The sequence below is a fragment of the Papilio machaon genome, chromosome 9 (genome assembly GCF_912999745.1).
Source record: "Papilio machaon chromosome 9, ilPapMach1.1, whole genome shotgun sequence".
Classification (NCBI taxonomy): domain Eukaryota; kingdom Metazoa; phylum Arthropoda; class Insecta; order Lepidoptera; family Papilionidae; genus Papilio; species Papilio machaon.
Window position 1 is genome coordinate 4,301,219 of NC_059994.1, and position 27,969 is coordinate 4,329,187.

General features: G+C 33.5%; 2 protein-coding genes across 2 annotated transcripts in view; both read right to left on the reverse strand.

Annotated features, from left to right (window-relative positions):
• LOC106718518 (protein lap4) overlaps positions 1-27,969 on the reverse strand; it is a 90,955-nt gene that overhangs the window by 52,701 nt on the left and 10,285 nt on the right. The window contains exon 3 of the mRNA XM_045679214.1: positions 11,176-11,344. Coding sequence (XP_045535170.1) covers positions 11,176-11,344 — 169 coding nt within the window. The remainder of the gene's footprint in view (positions 1-11,175; positions 11,345-27,969) is intronic.
• On the reverse strand, positions 23,768-25,275 carry LOC123721230. The gene is made up of 4 exons (XM_045679213.1): positions 25,065-25,275; positions 24,507-24,959; positions 24,159-24,309; positions 23,768-24,070 (listed from the first exon to the last, which is right to left on the reverse strand). The coding sequence occupies exons 2-4, from the start codon at positions 24,750-24,752 to the stop codon at positions 23,769-23,771; spliced, it is 699 nt and encodes a 232-aa protein (XP_045535169.1). The 5' UTR covers positions 24,753-24,959; positions 25,065-25,275; the 3' UTR covers position 23,768.

The window sequence follows — 27,969 nt, forward strand, 5'->3', positions numbered from 1 at the left end:
CGACAAATTTGGCAGGTTCAAAATTTTACAGCACATTAGACGCCAAAAATGGGTTCTGGCAATTAAAATTAAATGAAAAAAGCGCTGATTTATGCACGTTCAATACAGCTTTTGGTAGATATAAATTTTTACGTTTACCGTACGGGATTTCGTCAGCGTCAGAAGTATTTCATAAAAAGATGTATGAAAATTTTGATGACATTGAAGGTGTGTGTTTGTTTGTCGATGATTTATTAATATATGGTAAAACCCAGTATGAACACGATGAACGGTTAAAGCGAGTGCTAGATAGATGTAGATTAATTAATTTGAAGTTGAACAAAGAAAAATGTAAATTTGCATTAACGGAAATTAAGTATTTAGGTCATAGAATCACTCAAAATGGGATTCATCCCGACGAGTCACATACTTCCGCGATAAAAAAATGATGGTTCCAAAAAATAAAAAAGATGTCAAAAGGTTTCTTGGTTTGGTTAATTACGTCGGTAGCTTTATTGCAAACTTGTCAGATAAAACACATTTACTACGACAGTTGTTAAAAAAGGATATAGAATGGCACTGGACGCCAGATCATGCCAGGTCATTTAATGTTCTAAAAGAGTGTCTTACCAAACCACCTGTGTTACAATATTACGATGTCAATAAGCCAGTAGTGTTATCGGTGGACGCGAGTAAAAACGGTCTGGGTGCTTGTTTATTACAAAATAATTTACCGGTTAGTTATGCATCTCGTACGCTTACTAAAGCCGAACAAAATTATGCTCAAATTGAAAAAGAATTGTTAGCCTGTGTGTTTGCATGTGAAAAGTTTTATTCTTACATTTTTGGTAAATGTGACGTTACGATTGAGACAGATCACAAGCCCTTAGTGCACATTATAGTGAAACCCATAGCTGAGGCACCCCCCAGGCTACAAAGAATGTTGTTGCGTCTTCAACGATACACATTCACATTAAAATATAAGCCCGGTAAATATTTGTTCATAGCCGATGCATTGTCGCGCGACGCGGAGCCGGTGAGTCATGCGCAATTGAGTAATTACTTGGACACCGAAGCGCACGTCTCTGCGGTCATAGCTTCGAATCCACTCACAGATTCTCATTTTGTAAAATTACAGTATTGCACACAAAACGATAATGAATTGCAGACATTAATAGAACTTATTAAAAATGGTTGGCCCGAGCATAAACAAAAATTAAATAATATTGTTTCTCCTTACTGGTGTTATAGGGATGAGTTATCAACTGCACACGGTTTAGTTTGGAAAGGCGACAGAGTCGTCATACCAAAAGTCATGAGAGATGAGATGCTAAAAAAAATACACACAGGGCATTTAGGTTTAGAAAAATGTAAATTAATAATGAGAGAGAGCATGTTTTGGCCGAACATAAATAGTCAATTAGAAGATTACATAAGTAAATGTCAAGCGTGTCTTACTTTTAAAAACGAAAATCAAAAAGAAACTTTAATACCGCATGAGGTACCAAATAGGGCTTGGCTGAAGATAGGGGCGGACTCGTTTCATTTTCAGGGCGAAAAATATTTAATCGTCGTTGATTATTATAGTAAATTTGTTGAGGTAGTTCAAGTGGAATCGCTCAGAAGTGATGTTATAGTAAATCATTTAAAAAATATATTTTCTAGGTTTGGAATTCCTGAAACAGTAATGTCAGACAATGGCCCTGAATTCAATTCTAAAGAATTTCGACTTTTCGCACGCGAATGGAACTTTAAGCATATAACATCATCCCCTCGATATCCACAATCGAATGGGCAAGTTGAAAGAACAATTCAAACTATAAAAAACATTATGAAAAAGACCCGTTTAGATAAGACTGATTTTAGACTTGCGTTACTACATTATATAAATACACCTATAAGTACAACATTACCATCTCCGTCTGAGCTTTTATTCAGTAGGAAGTTAAGAACAACAATTCCTTACCAGCCTCGTCTACTTCGCCCTGTCATCTACAGGAACGTAAGAAATAATTTAGTTGATAGACAATTAAAACAAAAATATTATTACGATAAAAGAGCTAAGGACATGTGTGACCTAGTTGTAGGTCAAAAGGTTAAAGTGCGTTTCAATAAGCAATGGGTAAGCGGGGTCGTACAGGCAATCTTAAGTAAGAGGTCTTATCTCATAAAATTGAACAATGGTACGACATTAATTCGCAACCGTAGACATTTAAATCTTAATACAAGTTTAAAAAATTATGAATCATTAAACGACTCAAATAGCGACACTTACGACGACATAACAGTTAACAATAGTTGTCAGCCGGCATATTCACATCAGCCTAACCAAATCACAACTCGTTCTGGCAGGACCGTGAGGCAGCCTGAGCGGTGGGGATACTCCGCGCCCGGCACAGCATCAATGTAATTGGAATATACTCGTACATAAAAATTATTTTGTATTAACTTTATATTATTGTAATTGAAGCCGATATAATAGTTTAATATGGCTAAGAAGGCATATTCACAGTATATAGCTTCTCTGTAGATTATGTATAATTGTTCTCGTTTTCTTTTTCCATTTATTATAATTTTACATCATTAAAGTTTTATAGTTAACTGTTAACAGCTTAAAAACGTAAACTTTTATTTTAATATATATAATTTTTGTGATAAGTATTAGTAAGTATTAGTTAGTTATTATTAGTGTTATTAGTTAGTTAGTAAGTATTAGATAGTTTATTTCATATTGTATCGAAAGTAGTAAAATAAATAATGTTATAACAAAATATTCAATGGAAGTAATGAACAAATAAATAATATACATATAAATGTAAAAAATAGTAGTGTGCACTTTAATACAGTTAAAGTCTAACCGAAACTGCTATTGATTACCTATATAATTTACATGTTACAAACAAAATATTTCTTTGAAAAACAAAGAGGTTTTCATTGTTTTAATTCATACCCCAAGAGTATTGTTACAAAAATTACCTACAATGTTTTATAAGGCATGTGTTAGTATAATTTAAATAATATATAATTTTTTTTTTTTCCTGTTTTTCTATATTGTTGTACTTTTTTTTGTTTTTGTTTAAAAGGGGGTTGTCGGTATTGTTTATAAGGGTAGTTATAAATAAAGTATAAATAAATCAGTATGCATCTGAAAGTCGCAGCTTTATTACGTCTCCCTTGTCGACATATAATAGCATTCGTTTCATTAAAGTTTAACGTGCCCATGTCAAGAGGGATTTTCAGTTCGGAAACACCCGTAGAAAAACAAATTACATCAATTTTTCAAAGAATTTGAGGGCCGAAAAATAAACAAATAAATATGCCTGTGCTGGAGTACTAAATATTCTGATTATCCTAATACAAATAAATCCAGCAAAATTGTAATGTATTTTTTCTAAATTGGAATGTGGTTACGATAGACTGTATCAATTCACAACTTTCATTTTCTTTTGTGTAGTTTTGTATGTTTCTGCAGCAAGTTATTTTGTATTTATTTCATAGTAGTTACAAACTAGCGTTATTGTTAGCAAGCTCAATAACTTAAGTAATTACTTGGTAACTTGTGCACGTTCATGGAATACAGTTACTGCGTATTTTGCATCACTCATATAATAAAGTGATACATAATAACTATATTTGATCTCCAGTATAATTAGTAATTTTTCTACGTTATTATTTCAAATTACTAATAATTATTATATAACGCATGATATTATTTACATTTACAAACATTTGTTATTTATAATAGAGATAATTCTGTAAAGTAATTGTTAATATATAAATTATAAACAAGGTTGTAAATACTACAAGTAGTTGTATCTTAATGCATCCCAAAAGATACTGAGCTTTAATAACTCGATAGCAATCGCAAGGTTAAATCTTACTAATATTATAACTGCGAAAATTTAGAAAGATGGATGGATGGCTGTTTCTTTGAAATTACTGTATAGATCTTGTTGAAATTTGGTATAATATTTATAACACTGTCTGGAACACACTGAAGATACTTCGCCATAAATGTATAATAAGATCTTATTACGGTTTTATATAGCCATTAATAACACGTATCAAATGGAATAATGTTTTTCAAACATGTATTTTAATTTGTTTTAAACTGCAGTTGAACAAGCTCGAACTATATAAAAAGAAATATAGGTACAACCCAACAATTTTATTCAGAGTAAGATTTCCACTGATATGAAATAAATGCTTTGAACTTGTTGAGTTCAAAGCTTTTTAAAGAAACCGGGTTACGTTACCGCGAAATCGTAATTCTGAGATATTAAAAAAAATATGTCAAACATTTGTTTATAACACTTCGCCTGTTTTGAAATGAAACGGCGGCATACCACTTAACGTTGACACGTACGCAATTTGTTCCAACATTAAAAAGTGTGATTTATTTTGTTTAAGACGTTTTTTTTAAGACTTTTTTTTTTAATTACAATACTCTCAACATGGGACGAGACAGTGAAAAACTGAAAATGTGTTGGAGATCTCAATGTGTTACTAGTTATTACCTAGCAAGCTTTTCATCAAGCAAAACGAAGTATTACATCTCGACTATTATTTAATATCATGTTTCCTGATCGAACCGACCTAGTAAGGCAACAGACTATCGATTCAAGAGGTCTTCCTATTTTTTTGACGGTAATAAAAATTAAAAATTATTTACTTACTTACTTCATACTAATATTATAAATGCGAATGTTTAGATAAATAGATGTTTGTTACTACGTATCTCCAAAATCGCTTAACAGATTTCGATGAAGTTTGGCACAGACCATAGTCTGGAAGAACACATTGGCTACTTATTAAGTTTTCTTTAAATGCACGTGCGGTCGAAGTCGGGGGTAAAAGCTAGTATTAAACTAAAAGAGGTATTCTCATTACACTACTCTTAATGTAGAAAACCGGTCGATGCAGGCATTATAAAAATAGCATAGCCTTGTTTGTTAAGTAACAAATAAAAGGCTGGAGGTTGTTTAAGATAATTAACAAGTGAAGCAGTTCATTTTCAGAGGAATTAAAATATAGACACGTATTCTGATATTATAAAAATTTAATAGCAAAAGCTATGACTACTACAATTTGGAGCTATTTCCTGTAACCTAGTGATGCAACGGAAGTGTCTTACCGGAACCAGAAACGGAAACAGATGTCAAAAATAAATTTTAGCAGAAACGGAAACGGAAACGGATGCGGAAACAGAAGTGTAAATAATAATAAAAAACATATTTACAAAAATATTTTTTTCGGTAAAAACAGTTTGTATTCGTTTTTAATTTATTAAGGCGTTGGATATTGGTGTCCTTTAGCCTTCAATGTATGTATTTTTACTGCGCAATGTATGTATGTTAAAATACGCGTTTTTTTAAATTTATTTTCAGGAAACAAAATTACACTATTTACAAATTAAAGTTCGCCAAACCACTCGTGTTGACAAACGACAAATATATTTCTAACTATATAATGATGATGATATATTACATGGTTATCACTTATTCAAAAGTACATTTAATAACTCGTAAGTATGAAATAGTCACATTTTGCCAGTTGTCAAATTTTATATGGACAACAACTAGACAGTTTACTCCAGCAAGAGAAACTGATTGTTTCAAACAGCAGCAGAAAATATTACGCGCTTAAATTCACAAAATAGTACGTAAACAAACAAATGCGACAAGTGCCGAAAGGCCGCGCACGGACTGCCCGTCTCGCGCCGCGCATTTGGATTTCTCAGCCGTCGTAAAGTTCCGTTTTATCTCCATTATAAAAGTTGCGGAAACAGAAGCAGAAACGGATGTTGAAAAGCACGCGGAACTTCCGCACTTGCGGAAACGGAAACAGACATCCGTTGCATCACTACTGTAACCTGTAATATGAAAAGGCTTATAACTTCTATGTTCTTAAGATTTTACTCCGTCTTTCATTCTAAAAAACAAGACACACAAATACACTAGCTGTCGCCCGCAACTGCACCCGCGCGGTCTTAGAAAAAAACTTAATAAGTAGCCTATGTGTTCTTCTAGACTATGTTTTACATCTATACCAAATTTCTATCAAAATCCGTTCAGCCGTACCGGAGATACCTTCAAACAAACATTCATCCATCCATCCATCTAAATTTTCGCATTTATAATAATAGTAAGATTTGAAATATCTTTAAAAATTACAATAACATCGGCAATGGAAACACACAGTTGAATACGGAATTTCCATACGCTAAAAAAACAAACTGAAAAACATTTCTTTAAAAACAATAAGGTCACCGAACATTAGCGTAGTAAGCCGCCGTAACTAATAACACCGCTAAACAATATTTAATAGTACGCAGTTTACGTAGCCCAGGACACACGCGCGGGGCCTTGACGCTGCATTCCTAAGCACATGTCAAAGTACTTAGATCTCTTTGCATTTCATTTAGCACAATAGTTGCGCTGAATCACCTCGGTTAAATACACCTACACGAGTACAATACAAGCATGTGTTAAGCCAGCTACATAACCTTTTATTTTCATTTATATAAACGTAGAAATATTTCATATTTTAACACGTTCAGTGCCACACATAAGTAAGTGAAAATCATATTGGCATTGAACGTGTTAAGCAGCAAAGATTAAATTTTGTTGTAAACAAACGAAACTAGAAACCGGAGTCATCGTTTCAACCTATTTCACATCTTAATTTTTTTCTTTTAAAATAATCTTACATCTTATTAATCTTACTTATATTAGAAATGCGAATGTTTAGATAGTTGGATGGATGAATGTTTGTTAGAAGGTATCTCCAAAACGGCTTCATGGATCTCGCTGAAATTTGACATAAATTTAGAACATAGTCTGGAAGAACAGATTTGCTATTAAACATTTTTTATACACCGCACGGACGGAGTCGCGGACGACAGCTAGTTCTAAATAACATGTAACAGATTTCGCAGTGGGTGGCAGGCTGTTTAATATTAAACACCACAATTTTTAACAGTAACATTATATTTAACCGCATCCAGTTAAATAGCATCAGCTCACATCTCATAATTAGGTTTATTACGACTGTTAAAAACCAGTTTCGCCGTAAAGACCGGGAGCTGCGTATTAACGCTTCAAATGCACCAAATTGTATGAGTATTAAGTAAACACATTTAAGTATTTAACGCAACAAACTCTTGTAATAAAGATTTATTTAAAAAAAAATATTGTAACAGATTCATAATCAACTATGTGTTGCTTTTTTATATATCATAAGGTGGCAAACGAGCAAAAAGCATTCAAGTACTAAGTTCGTGTTCATGGGACTTAATCAACGCGTCACAACGTAAGCCGACGTTGCATAAAAGCTTGGAACTAGATAAGGAGCGACGCCACAAAATGAGTCTTGAGGCACGCCCTGTATTATCGCTTATCACATAAATTCCACAGAAATCTAAATTGTTTTAGCGGCCACCGGAATTCGCCAAATCAGCGAAGTAACCGCTGCCCATAGATGCGTTGCCTACTTTTAATCAACTGAGTAAGAGATGAACAGAAATAATGAATTGAATTATGCTCTGAAAATACCAAATATTGCTAATTTACAAAGAAACCAAAGGAAAATGAAGTAAAAAGAACATTATTAGTAAAATTAATTCTTAGAATGGATTCGTATTCCTTAATACGTTCAAAGTCACTACAACTTTTCATACAAACATGATATCGCTTTGCAAGTCGGTGACACTGAACGTGTTAAGTCCTGCAACAAATAACGTAAGTTATTCCATTTTAAACTGATGTCATAAAGGCCTGTATAAGGTTAAATAAAACGGTAACAGTTTACAATTTGTTTAAATTTAAATTTAATTGCACAAAATTTCAGTTCCAGTCCAGTTCACTACACAATTTGTCTAAGGGCTTTTGACAGGAATGAATAAAACTTGGAATGTAAAAATATATATTTTAATTTTCTTCAATCCTTAGGATTATCCAATCCTTAGCAACAGGAAACATTTTTATTTATAGAACCCTTTTAAAATCAAACATTTTTAGCTTGGTAAAGAAGAGAAAAAACCTTTAGCCTAAATTTTGATTCAAAGGATACAAAAAAAAAAACGGTATTAAAAGCATTGAGAACATCAAGGCTTTACGGTAATTGTAACGTTACAGAAGGAATTAAAATTATAGTGCAAACGTTAGTTAGTGATGTCGACAAAAACAAAGTCAATGCACCGTGACATGACAACTAACGGACCTGTCGTAATGAGCAATTGACGAGATAAAAACTTCAGGTCCGTCGATATTATTATTTTATTAAAACATTTAAACTGTACCGTATGGATCCACACAATAGATCGTTGATCAGTTGACCATTAAAAATATTATTAAGCAGCCTACGTGTTCTTCCAGACTATGTTCTACATCTATGCCAAATTTCATCGAGAACTGTTGAGCCGTTCTGGAGACACGTTCTAACAAACATCCGTCGATCCATCCATTGAAAGATTCCCATTTATTATATTAAGTAAGATTATAGTGTTTCTCACCTACGTCCCTTCATTATATCGTGCATTACTTGATATTTAAACGCACAATATTACTCCTATATTTTTCTTCACCAATATAAGTTACGTTATTCACTGTTACAGAATAGTTGGAACGTGTTGAGCTCTACTAGCGACCTGGGAGAGATTTCTAGGGCGCCCTTTTTTATTATGCCTTCAGGGGAGGGTGTTAATAGGGTTATGTAAGACATTGTAATTCGCAGATCTGTGGCACCCCGTTCTGTCCAGCGCCCTGGGCAATCGCCCAACTGCGCCTTACCCTAACGCCGGCCCTGCATTTAAGTAGTAACGAATAGTCACTACGATCAACAACTCCGTCCGCTACTATAATATTTAAGTATAAATAAACGATGGGACAATAAAATTATCATTATTCAAAGACATGATGGTTTAACTCCTACGATAACGGAGAACTCACAAATAGGTGCATTAATGGCCGAACCGCACGCCAGATGTTAATAAATCACATGCCAGTTTATCCAACTTATGCAACAAATTATTACACAGAAACATGAAATGCCTTAACACGTGTAATGTCAATGTTAAATTGACTCAATGAAAATCTTTAGTTTTACACAGAACGTGAATTTATTTGTACAAAGGATAAGGACCTTTCTACACAAGTCAAAGTAAGTCGTTGAATGTAATCGCGAAAATCACGTAGCACGTTCCGTAGAGTAGTCGACGCATATCATCAGTACAGGTATAGCGACTAGAAGTCAGCCATATATAAAATCGCAGCGACCTTTTTCACGACGATCTTGACTAACAGGTTGCGAGCGACTGGTGAGGGCGATAAAAGAATAAAATGTCGGCAACGCGCGATGTGTACAAACCTTTATGATATTGTATTGCATCAGTTGCTTAGCGACTCAAATCGCCGGGCCTAATGAAATCTGATATTATATTTTTAAGTAAATGGAAGAGTAATTGCTGATTATTCCCTGACTTCAATTTATTCAATCTGAATTCAGCAACCACCAAGTAACAAATTATTTTGTCATTAAAAACAGAAATAACGTTCAGAATTGATAAACCGTTTGTTGTTTTATAAAGACTACAGATTTTAACGTACCTAAGTATCAACTTCCTCGCATATATATAGCCACAAAATAAAAAAGGTGCTTTAACAATAGTGGTGACGACCACTAAAGAATATAGCAATTATTAAAACGGCCTTGTAGCGTACAAAAAATCTCTCAGACAATTGATAGTGATACAAATATACATACTTCTTTGCAATTAAAATAAAGACAAAACCAGAGAATAAAATCGTGCAATAAAGAAAACCTCTTAATGTACGGCACTATTATACGGTTTACTTCAAAAACGTCGAACTCCAGTAATCTAATTGGACATAAAGAGAGATTTGGAAATTAATTTAAAAAGCACGACTATTTGTATTACGTCTGGTTCCGATAAAATTCATGAGTCAATCGAAACTTTCCAGCTAACTTTCGTTTTCGCCTGACTGCAAACAGCACTTAGCCAGTAACATTTAGACGTGACTTGCTTTTATTATGTAAGTTAATGATGTTAATATCGAATCTTCATTAGAACATTCGATATTAAGACAACAAATTGGTAAACAGATTCTAAAAATGCTCTTGTGAAACCTATCAATTTCAGATGTAATAAATAAAACTTTTCAAGCTTTATACATATAGTATGCATCGATAAATAAATGTACAGTGTACAAATATGAAAAAGTGACCATTATTATTTCAGGATAATTTTTAAAATTTCCTTTGGGACAATTATTCTTTTCGATACTTAAAGTACACTACAAGCATATTATTATAACGGTTCCCTATATCGTGTAACAGCTTGCCTTTGAGCATTAAATGGCACTAAATAGCAATCAAAATCTGAACAGCAAGAGACTTCGTTTTGCGTTCGTTTTCCTATCGCTTTTAGAGTGGTTTTGCATCACTACATCCGGAAAATATAACGTTCATACGAAACAAAAAAACAAGAGCTTTGTAAAAAATATCCTGCGGCCATTTGTATTTTTCCAGCTTTTAATATTCAAAATAACAATACATTTGTTGTTTGCAGGTGCAAACAAATGTGATAAAGATAATACGAGACTTTGGAAAAATTACAAAAACGTCGTTCATCACATTAAATTTTTTTTAAATAAAATGTGAAGTTGAAGAAATCGTGATTAATTACAGATTTATAACTGTGAGAACCGACTATCTATAAATAAAGTAATAAGTGCTCGTAGGCGTTAAATTAATGACGTAGGATGCTTCGAGTATCAACGGGATTATAATGAGTTTCTGTCTCCGTAATTTTCTACTTAAAATGTTGTTTTAATCTATTTTCTGATATGAACTTAACCTATTTTGTTTTTACAAAAAAGAAAGGAGATCCATTGCTTTTAAATGCTAAAAAATCTGCTGATAACGCCAACGTCATCAAGTTTAATGTTCATTGTAGATAACTATTGACACAATACCAAGTTCCTTATCTTGAAAAGAATTTTGTAAGATTCAACCTTTGTGGCGCCTCATAGTACCTACTTGTGATCACCTATATTTGCAAGTGGATGAATGTACGCATAGGAGTGTGCCCGACCCTAATATCCTCTACGTCTTGTCGACATCTAAGTCCTGTTTTCATTTTAGCCGACACTGTACTTTGCGTTATGTTGTAGGTACCTTCCAAAGTCGCTCGGCAGGCTGGTGAGCGACATGTCATTGAGGCCAAGTACGGTGAGCGCCCGCAGCTGGCTGAAGCCTGCCGGCAGCCGTGGGATCGGATTGCTGCTGAAGTCCGCGATCTGCAGCGCGCGCAGCTTTTTGATGTCCTCGGGGATATCGGGAATGTCTGTTGAACATCATCATATTCTTTTATAACAGAATTTATACTCAATAATACCATGATTACTGACTATAGATAGAAACTGCAACAAAAAATACAGGTTGCAAAATTATATTTTGGTTACGAAAACGGGAACACAATGACGTGTCAAAAGTAGAAAAATGGTAACTAGTTCGCAATTAGAAATACAATAAAATAAAGTGCTATTTACATAAAATAAATGTTATTAAAGAAGAAAGTCGGAAATCAAAGTAATTGGAGGGTTCCGGGTCAAAGAGTAAATTTAAGCCTGAAGAGAACAATGTGCGTCTGTCGTGCTCAATGAATGTTCCCACGAAACGTCCCAATTCTCATTAAGTAACAACCGTTCCTACAGTGGCAAATTTTTTACAAAGAGTTGCACATTTCGAAGATTATTACGAAATAATTTGTAGATCATAAATTTAAATTGAACTTTAGCAATTACAATTAAAAACAAGAAAAAGTACCACTTTTCCAAAATAAGATAAAAACCTTCATTTTCCAACGTTTATCACATTAGACTTATGCATATGAAACATTGTTTAAAGCTTCATGTTTACGCCATATTATGTTTTTTGGATTTACTTTGAATGCTGTAATTTTCCTGTTTACTAATTATCTGTAAGCAAAATATTTATGTATTTATATTCACATCGCGCTGAAATATTTAACATAAAATACAAACAATAACTTTACTATACATACATAAAAAACACGATAAAAACTTTATTCGTTGCTATTTCATAGTAGGTATGTGTATAAAATATACGTCAGAACTTTGCATCAGAAAACCTTACAAAAAGATCATTCGTTACATTGAACCATTAAAAAATTGCTTTAAAAGCAGTAGATGTGAAATCTTATTAACGACCTCATTATTAAATGCTACGTAATACAAATAAACGTTTCATATTAAGCTCAACGTAACCTTTAATATCTGGTTACATTACAGTCAAAAGAAGTTTTACAAAACAGCTTGCTTTACTATATACGGTTATGATAGGTTATAACAATCATTGTTTCGTAACTTAAGCGTCAGATGACCATAAAGGGTACTATCCGAATGACATGAATTGTGACCTACAAATTACTGTGTGTAAGGGCCGAAGGTCATATAGCGCTGTAGGCCGACCGGTTCGGTTATTCGGATATCAGCCACGTGAGATATCCACCTAGTAATTTATCACCGTACCACCATGTTTCATAGTTATAAACAAAACAATGCAGACACACAGCGCAAGGTCAGACTAACCATAATTTTCGATAAACAAATCCTGAAATACGTGAACATAATGAATTTATAGAATCTCGTGTGGTGAGATCAAGGTAAAGAATTTTATTACAATTGTAATAGACGGAGCAAGTGTTTCACATTTCTCGAAGTTAGCTGAATAGCTGAATTTAATTTATTCTATTTCTCCATCTTATAAAAATTTATGACATTACTAATTACACAAAAACCTCTCCTTTCTTGTTTTCTTCAAAGAACTTTCTTCGAAGAAAAGCTTTATTGTATTTTCACGTAATAAAATAGATTTCTCTTATACCTAGCTTATTGTGTTCTTGTTATTAAAGACTCGTGTTTACTTTGCAAAGAAAATAAATTAATAATAAATCCTCTATTTTCTCGAGCTCGCTTTTGCGCAGCGGTTTCAAGTTTAAAGATAAATATTAAATAAATGTTAAGAAATTCATGTCCATTACGACGGATCGGGTAAGAACGTTTTAATATTTAATATTGTAAAAATTCTTCGCCTTTTCCTTCACTACTATAATAAAAATGTTATAAATTAATAAAGGAGAATAATATACTTATTTATGAAATCTGGAACTTGTACCGCATAGTCATTGGCGTTTGGTACTTGCTCTTAATTAGCGGTAGTTGAGAAACATTAGCTACAATGAATATGTAGCCAATATTTATCAACTGTTCAGAACTATCTGGCCGATGTAGGTATTATCGGGGAATCTGACGGTATTCCACTTTAAAAGCGACATTCATTTGAACTATTCGTAAGCATTAAGGCAACGATGCTGACAGAATAACTAATACGACGCAGCTTTTAAATGTGTCCACAAATTGCTTTTTATTAATATGACTTCGTTTGCGCAACTCACTGCTACCTAATCGGTTATTTTGTAAGAAGCGGAGTTTGTCACGTTGCACGGCAAGGCAATTTTTCTGTAAGAGGAACACCGCGAAGTGCCCTTACTGTATGTACGTAAGCGAAACTCATAAAGCAGGCGCGCGTATTACGTGCGTACTATTTAAACGCCCATATTGGATCGTATATTATAAACGCGTTATAAAAGCGTGAACCGATATTATGAATCTGTGTTTTAATATTTATGGTGCAAACTTTGTGTAATTGTAAATATAGTTTGTATTGTATTCTATTTATAAATGTTTATTTCAAAGTACAATAAATTAATAAATTCAGTAATAAGCCTGTAACGATTCTATGTCAATAAGTAATGTTTCTCTGATTGTATTATTTTGAAGCCAATCAGAACTCTTCTCTCGACGGCGCGGCGTAAGCTGATTAGAATCAAAAACAAACTTATTATTTTTCGTTGGAAAAAGTATTCCTAATTTATTAATAGTATATTGTATTCAAAAATTATTTTGTCAAGAACAATAATTTTTCTTATATAGCTGACGTCATCGATCTAGTGACAGTATGAAGTTCAACGACCTGTTTAGAGATTGTGGTCAGTTCCGACACCTGTGTTGCTATAAACTTTTTGTTTCTTATCAAGCGCTGTTTTACATAACATTAATCTAGGTCAGTAGCCGATACAACTTTAGCTTCGGTAGTTACCGCTAACAAACGTATACCCCTTGTAGATTACATGATTATCGCTTATATGTAATATTACATATCATAGACAAAAATCTTCGATCCCATTATCAATATTTGTAAACTGCCATTCAACCGTTTTATTACATTCTATAATTTGCGATCAACAATACTTTACTATTACTATTGGAGTAATTAAATGGAACTACAAGTAATCTTATGCCAGATGAAAACCTTCAATGAAAAACTAACTGCCATTCTCTTTACTGTATCGACGAAACCTCTGTATTGGCTTACGACTTTGTAACTGGAATTTCTGGGCGCTTTAAAATGTACAAATTTAAGTTCGTCTCAAATAAAACTGGTACTGTTATAATAACATTAAATATTACATATACAAATAATAAAACTGCAGTTTATCTGATCTAAAGACAAATCATGAATAAAGATAAAGCAAAAATAAAAATCTTGATAACAACAGAGAGCTGAGTGCAACATTGAACAGTTTTAATATTTTAAATTCATTTATGTAATTTTAAATTCATGAATATCACTAAAAATAGAATTATTATCCTAATGGTGTAGTACAAACGTTACATGAGTGCACCTATTTTTAAAATAGTCTTACCAATTGGTGTTTATAATCGACGAAAAAGCACATTTAAAAACAAAAACCTACTAACGCGAATTTTGTCTAAAAAAGGTTTTAAATTAGCTCTGCAATGTTTTGGAACGAAGTTTCAACTTCCGGTGTTATTCAAGACAGCCGTTCCACGAAATCGAAAAGTCGATAGTGTTTTTTTTTTAAATCTAACGTTAACGGTACTACGATCCGGTTGGCGCGTATTCTTAAAATATTTTATTGTGCATTCCAACGATAGCTGTGTTCATTCATCGTACAGACAAGGATGTTTATTTCCTACCCATTTCATCAAGTTTTGATTCCCACAATGCATTATGCAATTAAGTCGAAAGCTTGTAGTGGACCTTCTTATGTGCGTATTGTGTTTGTTGCATTTAATTACTTAACTGTTTTTATATTTGTATATTTATTTGGTACATTACAAGACTAATGTACGATGTAAAGCATTCAGTGAGCAAATATCATAAATAGGTCAAATCGTACGTCGATCGACTTGGGTCGGACTAAATAAATAGGTCGTGTACTTCTGAGCTTCCTGTCGAATGTTGAACGACAGCTTTGAGTAGGCTATTAATTACTATTTTGAGTGAGCATGAACACAGGAAACAATGTTAAATATACACGAGGTGGATATAAATAAAAAAAATTAACTTTGAAAGATCATTAATAACACAGGACAACAAAATCAAACTTTTTTTTTGTTGCATGAAGTTTTTCTACTGTTGTTTACTAATTTGGGTGCGCTGATTTCAAATCTATCCTCAGATTTTTTGTAGCAGCTCTAGTTAGTGAGATACAGGTACCGGGTTGAATTTACATAAGTAGTCGGTAGTTTCTATCTATAGCGGTGTAACTTAACTAGTTCCTTTATAAATTTCATTATGTCTTCCTCAAGAAGGATGTGTTTAATAATCCTGATTGTTTTTGTGTTATTTGTGGAGAATATATGTTCCAAAAATTTCGTTTAAATGTGTCGGACTTTGTGAAAAAGTCGTACTTCGACTACTTTTGGTTTCCATTGCCGTCAAACGCCAAACCTTGGATACCAAGTTTGGTATGCAAAAGTTGTGTTGAATCTTTGCGACTGTGGGGAAACAAAAAAAGACCCACTTTTAAGTACAAAGCTCCTATGATTTGGCGTGAACCATCCAACCATCATGATGACTGTTATTACTGTTTAACGAAAATCATAGGAATAAACCACAAAAATTGCTCTAAGTGGATATATCCAAACTTAAAATCTGCCATACGAACAGTCTTGAGTATTAGTGACACATCAACATCACAGTATGCATATAAAACTGGGGTTGATAAAACAGTTAGTAAAAGCTCTTAACAAAGATGGCGAATGTTTCAAATACATTGAAAAAGTGTTTCCAAAATTGAGTAGTGAGAAAATCAAAGGTGGTATTTTCGATGGCCCACAAATCAGGAAGTTGATAGATGATAAAAAATTTATCAACCATATGACAGCTGTCGAGAAATGTGCATGGGAAGAGTTTGCTTGTGTAGTGAGAAATTTTTTGGGCAATAGGAAGTCTGACGGCTACATTCAGCACGTTGAACAGTTGCTGATACACTTCCAGCGGCTTGGATGCAACACGAGTATCAAGCTTCACTACTTTCACAGCCATCTTGACTATTTTCCTGAAAATCTCGGTGACCTGAGCGAGGAACAAGGAAAGCGCTTTCACCAGTATATTCGGAGAGATGTCAGGGGTACTGGAATGAACATATGATGGCTGATTATTGTTGGAGCATTCAAAATATTACTCATAATACATCTCACTCTAGAAAATCCAAAAAAAGGAAATTTTGTTCTGAATAAATATATTTAATGAATTTTTTATACTTAAACTATGTGCAATTTCAATGAAAAACCCTGTCACTTCGTAACTCCAAAACTAGAGCTGCTTCATAAAAACGGCATATATTTTTGAAATCAGCGTGGAAAAACTATTCAGATTCATGTAAAAAATCTCATGCAACAGACATGCTGTAATCCAGTTGAATCAAATTATAACTTATACGTTATTGCAATCTTATTAATATTATAAATACGAATGTTGGTATCTCCAGAACTCAAATGATCTCGATGAATTTTGGCATTGCTGTAGAACATAGTCTGTTACACATAGGCTACTAAGTTTTTTTTATTTCGCGCCGATGGAGTCGCGGGCGACACCTAGTTATTTCTATAAAATCAAATGTAAAAGAATCCATATCAGCATACCTTTGAAACAATCGCATTTCATAAATGTTTGTTTCTGGATGTTTCAAAATGTTTCGAATCAAAATCGCCGACATTAAAAACTTCGATATAAAACAATAATTTGATTTGAGGAGAACACGTTGAGATAATACAGGCGGCCTCAACCATACAAAAAATATACAAACTGTGAAAAAAGCCCGAGTAATGTGAACTTTGTATAACTTTACTCTTGTAGGTGGAACTATTTTAAGAGTGGTATGTGAGTAGCTACGATTTGTCTCTAAGAGCATCGTTTTGTAAAGGAGGGGTGAAAGTCTATTCAGAGATGTAAGCCTGCGGTGATTTCCCGTAGACAGGAGCGCTCTTTTAACACGCTCCATGCCACTACAACTTTTACGCCGCCTTTTTTTACAGTATACAACGTAGTAGACGAACGAGAGGTTACCTGAAATTGCTAAAATAGGAAAGAGATTTCGTACAAATGGTGTATTTACGTTGCTGATACCGAAAAATTTATGAAAATTTTTGACTGTTCACAAATGGGCGTTAGTTCCGGATAATCTCCGAAACGGCTGGGCCGATTTTGACGGAACTTTGACTGGAAAGTAGCTGAGGCACGCGGACATATTATAGACTACTTTTTTCAGCGCAGAACTCGCGGGCGACCGCTAGTCTGCAATATATTAAAAGGTTGCAGTTGAGTTGCTTACCTTTGTAGCACAGAGGATAGGATATACAAAAAAGGGAAACCCACCATTCCTTTACATCCCCTCTGTACATTTATGCCGCATCCATTTTACTAGACTCGCTTGAACTCAGCGGCACTGATCGTGTCAATGTTTACACGGAAGATGTTTTGAGTGTGAGCGTTTCATTGAATGGCATCACTTCCGCACCTACGTTGCAAAGCGGCCAGACAATTCAGCGCCCGAAGGCTAAAACTATGCAGCTCTACCCGATGTTTTAATAGAAGCAATTGCGAGAAATCGGGTCATGTCCGAAAGCTATTTAAAGAGAAACGTTAATTAACTTTCTGCACATTTCATTTTTTGCATAAATAAAATACGCATATAATTTTTTTTTTCTTATACAGAATAATACCTTTACCTGTTTTTTTGCCATCTTTTTACATTTCTAAAAAAATATTCACTAGAGTGTTACATAAGAGTATAATTTCGTAACATGTTTATGTGTAGTTTATGCCAAAGCGACAACATACTTGTGCAGAGAAACAATACGCAGAAGCAATATCCGCTGCTGGCGACATCTTGCGGATAACGGATGAGCAAATGCAAATTAGGAAATAGCCTAACCTTCAACAACTAACAATATAACATTACAGAACAGTACTTGATTAGCCTTAGCCTTTTAATATTCATGAAATTTGGTTCAAGATATTAAAACTGAAAATCTGTCTGACCAAATTGTAATTAATCGAAAGTATATAGCCTTTTAAAGGATATTAAATGAAAGTAAAACACGTAAGTCAAAGTTACGTGTAATAAATAACAAGCCTTGATTTAAAGAAAAACATAAAACATAATTTATTTCTTGATTAATTACTTGTCATCGTCTTGTTCATTATCAGATTACACATCAATAAACAATAATAAAAACAAATACATAACCTAAATTATTTTCGAAAGTGAAAGCGAAAGGGAGACAACGAGAAAGCGGTTTACCGGCTGACTACAATACGCATATATATTTGCAACAGCTTCGAGGGTTACAGGTCTATTAATAACATCAAGTAAAGGCAAATCTCTTCCTTCCGCTTCCTAATACATTTGTCATTCTACTAAATCTTTTTATTGAACATCAGCATCTTATAGAGTTACGCTATATGTTTGCTTTTTTATAGCAAATGTTGGCAAACTAACAAGCGGCTACTTGAATTCGCTAAAATAGCGAAGTGACCGTAGCCCATAGAACTCATTTGAACATTCGTTGTCTACCTTTTATCGACAGAAGAGAAGACGAAAGAAATATACTCTTTCTGCGCCTTATTCAACTCCGCCTCCTACCCCTTCCTTATAAGACAAAAAGCAAAGAAACTACTAAAATTAGGCCTCTGGCACGCGCACTTATCAAACGGAATTACTTCCCCTTCACGCCTGTCTTCTGTTGGGTCGTGGTATTTTACTAGTCGAGCCGGTCAATTCGTGCAAAAGATGTATTATTTCAGGTTCTACCACTGTTAAGATTTGACCTCACAAGATGACGCAATCTCGCATTTCTGTATTGCCAAATTACATAGCAAACAGAAACAATAGAATGCGATTTAAAAAAAAAACATATCCAACCAACATATTTCCATACAAAAGAAACTAAACACGTGTTCATTGAGGCGAGTTCAATTCACCTGAATACGGTGAGAGGTCAAAGTTGCATAAACAAAAGGCCGAGTGTTAATAAGTAGCAGCGTAGTTGGACAGCGAGCGGTTTCAGTTGGTTAACTCCAGTCTGATGGAATCCCATTATAGCTTTATTGAGTTGTGGGTGCAAAGAGAGCGGGAGGGCTTCGATCCACCGCCCGCGGTAATGGAACTGGCCAGACGCGGTTCTATAAAATAACTTACACTGTTTATGAACTAAAAGTTTTCCATTTTATGTGAACATTGACCTAATGTTTTATCGTCTTGTAAGGTGTAAATAAGTAGCTGATCCAGATAAATTAGCATCGGGTCTATCTACAATCTATTTTTAAATCAATCAAATACTATCTATTTTTAGATTAATTTGAAACCACTTGATTTGTATAGTGGTCTTCCAATTAAGAAGCAACTACAGTTTGATTTATGAAAAAATGTTTTCAAATACAGTGAACTCGGTTTCTTGATTACTGGACGACTATTTTATGGTATCGACTCTAACGACTATAATTATCTAAACTATGTCAAATTAATTGCAAATTTAGTTAAATTATAACGAGCAAATTGCATAAATTTATGACATACTAATGGTTAATACCAAGTATTCATAAATGATGATAATTTATAATAGTCTACGTATGGCATATGGTATGTGTCTGATAACAATGAAAGAAATATATAAGACGATTGCCTGCCTTTCTGGTTATCCTTGACACCTATGTTTTATTTTTAATCTGTGCTATTAAAATAGTTTTTCCAGACTGTCATGAATGCCAGCTTATTTTATAACACATACGATTTATAACTAGTACGAGCGTCGTGTCGCGATAGGAAATATTATGAAGCGACAAAAAGGCAATAAATAATAAACTCACGAGGCCAGCATGATATGGTATGAACAAAGTTTATTACATCACGTTATTGGCAAGCCAAACTCCATTCGTTGAAGTACTTGTGTACAAACATGCTTTATTGTTCCCTAAACTATGCTTAAATTAACTCTATATTGAACATAACGCATACCTCACATTCTACCTAGAGTCTAGAGCTTTGATCACAAATCTTTTGAACACTTATGTTAAGGTATGTGTGGATAATTTTATAAAAGGATGAAAGCAATTTTTAAGAAAATGTAAATGTTTGAGTGTTGATGTTACCGTGGTAGTGGTAGTGTAGGTTCTTCTAAATGTAGTATGCAATTTTAAAGGAAGAGTGATTCTTGGCACCACTAAGATATTACAGTTCAGCAATTTCCGATGTTGAAATGATTTTATAATATTCAGACAATGTAATCGCTCTGATTGTAAAAAATACGACAAGTTACGCTTATATAAAGTGTACGGCAGTGCAGTTTGATGGTAATACACACACACACATATACATAAAATTTAATTAAACGAAACAAAACTCTTAGGATAAAATAAATATACTGGATACCAGTTTAAAGGCGTAATGATTGGCATATGAGTGCAAAAGTTGCATGGATACATTCCACATGGAATGATGCTAAAAATAAGAAATTGCTAACTGGTTGCTAAACCAACAGACGATTGATTATTCGCAGCGCCTTACCCACGTTCGGAGCCCGCGGCGACCGCGAACGGGCGAATTCTACATTACAATGAACGTTTGTTTACAGTATTAGTATTGGTGTGTTATGTTAGGCAAGAGGAATTCTTTGCATTTTTTTACAAAGGAAAAGATGCGTTTGCACCGACGTAATTGTAATAATATACATTTTTTAAACTAAGGGGGAGCATCATTTTTTATAGGGCATTTCAGTAGTAGAATATTATGCTATCCCAACATAATTTAGCGGAAACATTTCGTAGTATCCAAAAATGAAGAAGTTAAAAAAAATATTCCACAGAGTGCGTCAAAACCGGACAGTAGATTCTCAGATATGTTAACATAGCATCACTATGAGATAATAATAAAAACAAATTACTCAATAAACCATCAAACTTTAGTTGGTGGCACGTAATGATTAGTCACGAAACGCTAACGTGTCGTTGCTCTCAATCAGTGCCCCAAGCACGAACATTTTGACGTACGGTAATGTAAATGTATCGAGTTGCCTTTTTGTATGAAAACATGAACAGCGCCTCTATCGAACGTTAAAGGAACTAAATTTGGAAGCACAAATACTTTTAGCTAACTATCGTAATGTAAATGTATCGAGAATGATGACGTCACATAGTCAAATGTATGAAAATGGAAGCACGAATCTTTTTTTGACGTACGGTATCGTAAATACCTGCGGCTGGCTAATGTAAATGCTCGAAAGTTTTGTCACTTAGATTTTGGTGGTGAAAAAAGTTTCGAGAACGTTTGTCTGGACAATTTAAAGTTATTTCATTTGTATTTGAGACGTTATTCGTACAAAAATTATGTTATCTTTATTAAGAAGTCGTCGTGTGCCATTATATTATTATGTTTTAAGTGAATTAATTGAAAATATTGACAATGAAGTCAGGGATACAAGGTAAGCTAATTACGCTTAGATTTATATGATTAGTTAATGTAATGTATTTCAACTTTTAACTAAATTCATATTTTAATTCATTCTATAAAGGAGAGTAGTACTTAAAAAACATAAAAATAATCATTTTCGGATATTATTTAAAATATGAATTGGCCTACACAATAATAAATATTATTTTTGTTATGGCACAATTAAATAAATTCAACAACAATTAATTAAAATTCTGATTAAAATTAATGTATATTAACATTAATTAATGAATAATAACATTTTAAAATATATGTACCTTTTTTCTAGGGAAATTACTAGAAGAACTTTAAACAGAAGAAGATTTAATCTTCTAAATCTCAGTGACATAGAGTTTAAGAATAGGTTTCGTCTGAGTAAATCAGCTTTTAAGTTTTTGTGTGCTGAACTCCGCCAGAAAACAAGTATAAAATCTACCAAAAGAATCAGCTTAGAAGAAAAGGTACTCCATATATTATTTCTCTAATCAATGTTATTTATCTCTAATTCAAAGCAAACAAAATATTATTTTCTTGCGTGCTAATAAAGTTTTATAAAATATTATCTTTTCATTGCAGGTTTTATGTGCATTGTCTTTTTATGCCACTGGATCATACCAACGACTGGTTGGAGAGGGGAAATATTTAGGGCAAACAACTGTCAGTAAATATGTAAGGGAAGTAACAGATGCCCTGACAACTCCTGAATTAATTAATTATTTTATAAAATTCCCAATAACAAGGTCACAGAGGGACTTGATAAAAAAGAAGTATGTGATGGCAATATTTTTACTTTATTTGATTGTAAACAATCTGATTTGTGTATTCTAAAATCAGAAGAAGTGATGAAAGATACATTGTTATATATTGTTTATGTTATAGATTTTACACCAAATTTGGCATACCAGGAACAATTGGATGTGTTGATGGATCCCACTTTCATATATTTTCTCCAAGCAGTGAAATTGAACATCATTTTTACTGTAGAAAACACTTTTACTCTTTAAATGTACAAATGGTAATTAATCGGCTAAACTTACATTTAAATTATACTTTAATTACATTTTAATTATAATTTTATATATAAACATATTATTTTCAGATTTGTGATAGCGACTGCCGTATCCTTAATGTGAATGCTAAGTATGGTGGAGCTACACATGATGCATTTATTTGGGAAAATAGTGAAGCAAATAAATTCATGCAAGAGCTACATAGAAACAATGAACAAGTGTGGTTATTAGGTAAAAATAAAATATGTATTAATTATTAGTGATTAAGAATATAATGTTTGAAGTACATAAATAATACCAAAATACTATTTTTTCAGGTGATTCTGGATATCCCCAAAGGCCTTGGTTGATGACACCTGTTACCAATGCTGTTGAAGGGAGACCCGAAGCAGTTTACACAACTGTTCATGGAAAAGCACGGGTGGTCATTGAAAATACATTTGGGCGACTTAAGAATAGGTGGCGTTGCCTAAGTAAGGATCGCACCCTCCATTACAATCCTGAGAGGTGTGCTGCTATAATCATGGCATGTTGTGTTTTACACAACCTAGCAATTGACTTTTCGGTGCCAGATCCAGAAGAAGTTGTTGAGCAAAGTACAAATACATCTGAGGTAGCTCTACAAGAATGTGATGGAGATGATTTACTTTGGGGTAGAACTTTTAGAAATATTCTTATAGATAAAATTAGTAGACTCCATAATGTTTAATTTTTTAATTTTATGTCTTCAGTTACATAGTATAACTTAATCCTAAATTTTTAAACTATTATTAGATGTAATTAATTAATTATAAATTTATGTAATACTAATAAATACTTTTATTCAGTTCATCAAAGAGATCACCTTTCAAAACATTTAAGAACATCCATTCCTATCATCATTTATTTCTGTCATCCACAAATTTATTCAACACTTTTAAAATCTCTTTCATTACCTCCAACAATTGACCTTGCAACTGAAGCTCTACATCACGCTGTCGTATCCTTTCTCTCTCAAGCTCTAACACTAAACTAACTCGTTCATTCTCAGATTCTCTTGCTTTCGCCTCATTCTCACGTAACATTTTCACTAACAATGCAGTCTTGTCCATTTTTTTTTTTTTTTTTGGTGGAGGCTTCCATAGTTTTGGAGAAGGAGCCACCGTGGGTTGCTGACTCGTCCCAGGAACATTCCAATCTTCTGGAAATATTAATTATGTAAAATATATGTGTTAAGAAATTATAAACATGAGATATTTTTATACATAAATCTAGAGAATGTAATTTACCATTTGTAACATCAATTGGAGTGTATTGTAACTGCTCATTGTCAGTCGAGCTACAGATCTTTAAATCTGAGGATATCACATTTTTTTCCTTTTCTGTTTCATTTTTTTCCTCTGAAAAAAGACTACTTTTTTCTCTTTCTACCTGGGTGTCCTGTGAATTATAGGAATAATTTAAAAAGCATAAAAAGGTGTACATGTGTTAATCCTGAACATAAGCTATATACATTTCAAATTACACTCAAATTAATACAAACATACAAAACCACAAAAATTCACATTTATATTGTTAGTATGATTAGTGGGTTAACAAGAAGTAAAACAAAAACATTTTAAATAAAATAAACTAACTGAAGTATTGAATCCAAATCCAGCTTCATTTACTGCCATCCCTGTAGCTGCCTGAACTCCAATTATCTGCATTATTCGATTTTCTAAATCTGTTAATGATAATTGAAGTGCAGGCCCACCACCCGTAGCTTGAGCAGCCCTATTAATTTTGGCCCATTTCCTTTTTACATTATTTTTGTAATCACTCCAAACCTTGATGAATAAATATACAAAGAAATAAGCACACAGTTGATATATAGTAGGCATGCAGAAATATAAACAAAAATACTTAATTAACTAAAAGGCGTCCTAATATTAGAAAATATTAGCAATATACTTGCTTTCCGCCACTTATCATCCGTTCGAGGATCCCCGCTACCATCACTATTTAATTTTTCTGCCAATTCTTTCCATTTTTGCTGTATAAAATGTCGACCACGAGGACCACCACTTGGCTTTGATAAATCACCATTCCTAGCAAATAAAAAATATACATGTTTTTCAATTTTTTAGTTTAGAGAAATTAATTATATTCGCACTTCATTTAAAAAAAGTATAAATACTACAAAAGCCACTTACTTTTCCATAAATTCCACCATCATAACATATTGTGCGTGACTCGTTCTCATTTTGTAATGATTATGAGACAAAGAATTATTTAAAAAGTTCTTGTAAAAGTAACAATTTCAAACAAAATGGTTCGTTATTAACTCAAGTGTTTTGAAGTGTTTCAAGTGTCAAGCGTCGGGGGCGTTCATAAACACGATGCCTAATTTTAATAAAATGCGTTTTAACGTTAACTAATAATCTAAGTAGTAAAACAACAAAAAATATATTTTTTTAACCAGAAATTTATATATCTAACATATTAAATTGAAATGTATGTTAAATATTATAAATATATCGTGAGTAGATTGATTATAACGGTTATAGTTATTTTGTACAAGGTTTCAGAACGCCACAGTGTCTCAACACTAATTACATTAGAATGACGTCACTAATGTTTTTATGTCGAGCTCTCGAATACATTACGAATGTGCTTCGTGCTGCGAACTTTGATTTGGTGCGGTATTCGTATCGTCTACTCGATACATTTACATTACCGTACGTCAAAATGTTCGTGCTTGGGGCACAGTTCACTTGACGTCTTCGTTTTATGACATATCCGTTTAAAAGACTGCACGATTAATTGACCATTGTAAGCATGCAGGTAACAATATAACACAAAGTTATACCATGTCTGAATGAGACGAATAAATTCTTGTGGAAACAATATTTTCCATAAGTAATTTTGATACAGGTTCATTATAAATTTTAAAAACCATTGTAATACTTCGACTTCTACAAACGCGTAATTATTTAAACAATAGGTAAGTCATAACTACTCTAAAACTCTTAAAAAATTACATTCGTATATATGCAGGAATAACAGTAGCATTACTGTTCAAAGTGAAAGCAAAATAAAATTAAAAAAAGTTTATATTCACCGCAAACGACAGACATTCACAGAAATTTAACGATCTGTTACGTAACAAAGCCGGTGTAGGCAAATTATAATATAAAAGTCCTTACAAAAATAACTTCGGTAAATGATAGAACAGGTTTGATAAAGTGACCTCACTATCTGATGATTTGATGGGCCCCGAAATAGGCATTTAATAACTTCTTAGAAACCATTAGAAAACTTTTTTGGTACTTAAAATAAATATGAATTTAATCCACATTTCTGATCTTGTTTCTTGTTATAGTCTAGTCTATCTTGTTTAAGTATTTACGATTTAATTATGAAAAAACAGTCGATAGTTGCAGTTTATACTTGCAAAGATGTGTTTGCGCTATCTAGTTTTATGGACAATGCCCCGGTAAAGTTCAATAGCCGAATAATCCGCGAAGACTACGATGCGCAACTATCGTTGCCATCTTGGGTTAAAATCACGTAAAGCAACTTTTTTATGTAGGCTTTATGTGAAATAAAGTCGTACTGAATCTCATCTAAAATCTTGTTGTCCTGATTATATTGCTTATCAAAGTAAAAAATTAAAAAATTAAATATGTAGTACAGATCAAATTTCGTTACAATACGTAATGGTTAGATTTGCAAAATTTTACATATCATAAAAATCAATACTGCCGTGGCCCGTAAACAGATAATAAATTCCGTAATTTATATATTAGGTCCTTACATATGAAATTGGCGTTTTGTATAGGAGGAACAAAAAGTCGAATATTTTTTAATATAATATATTTAATTAATCAAAGTATGAACCATTATTTTCTATGCACTTTTGCCATCTCATAGGTAGTTCATTGATCCCTTTACTGAAAAAACCAGTCGGACGGGAATCAATAAAATCTTTGAAGGCGATTTGGACTGCCCCATCGGAGTTGAATTTTTTTCCCTTGCAAGAAGTTATCCAAATTTCGAAAAAAATGGTAATCTGTTGGAGCAAGGTCCGGGGAGTACGGAGGATGTCTTAGACTTTCCAATTGAAGCTCTTCTAATTTAGTAGCCGTCTGTTGCGCAGTGTGTGGTCTAGCGTTGTCGTGAAGCAGCAGTGGCGTGGAGCGATTGACCAGCCTAGGTTGTTTAGCCGCTAGCTTTTCCATCATGGATTGCAATTGCTGACAATAGATATCAGCCGTAATAGTCTGGCCAGATTTGAGAAAACTGTAATGAACAATACCGGCACTAGTCCACCAAACGCTTACAAGTAACTTTTTTGGGGTTAATTTTCGCTTGGGGCAGGATTTGGCTGGCTGGCCAGGATCCAACCATTGCGCTGAGCACTTCCGATTATCGTAAAGAACCCATTTTTGATCACAGGTAATGATTCGGTTTAAAATACCTTCATTATTGTGCTGGTTTAGTAACGTAACGCAACAGTCGACGCGCGTTTGTCGGTTTGCTTCAGTCAATTCGTGAGGTACCCACCTTTCAAGTTTTTTAATCTTCCCAATTTGCTTCAAGTGAATTAAAACAGTTTTATCATTAACATCGCAGCCTGCAGCTAACTCGGACGTGGTTTGCGATGGATCCGCTTCCACAATAGCCTTCAACTCTTCATTATCAACTTGAGTCTCAGGCCGTCCACGGGGCTTGTTCTGCAGATCGAAATTTCCAGAACGAAAACGTTGGAACCAAAAACGAACTGTGTTTTCTTTTGCAACACGACCGCCATACACATCATTCACCCTTCGAGTCGTTTCCGCAGCACTAGTGCCACGGCGGAACTCGTACTCGTAAATAATGCGATATTTTAAGTTTTCCATTTTGTAAAATGAGTGACGCAAACAGAAAAAAACAGAAGAAAAAAAACAAATGAATGACGGTCATCGAACCACAAATACATGAGTCTATAGCTGTACAAATTTGAATTTGGAATTCCTTACCAAAGAGGAGAAATTCGTGATTAAAGTGGCCAATACGAAAAACGCCAATTTCATATGTAAGGACCTAATATATAAAAGAAAGTCGTGTTAGTTA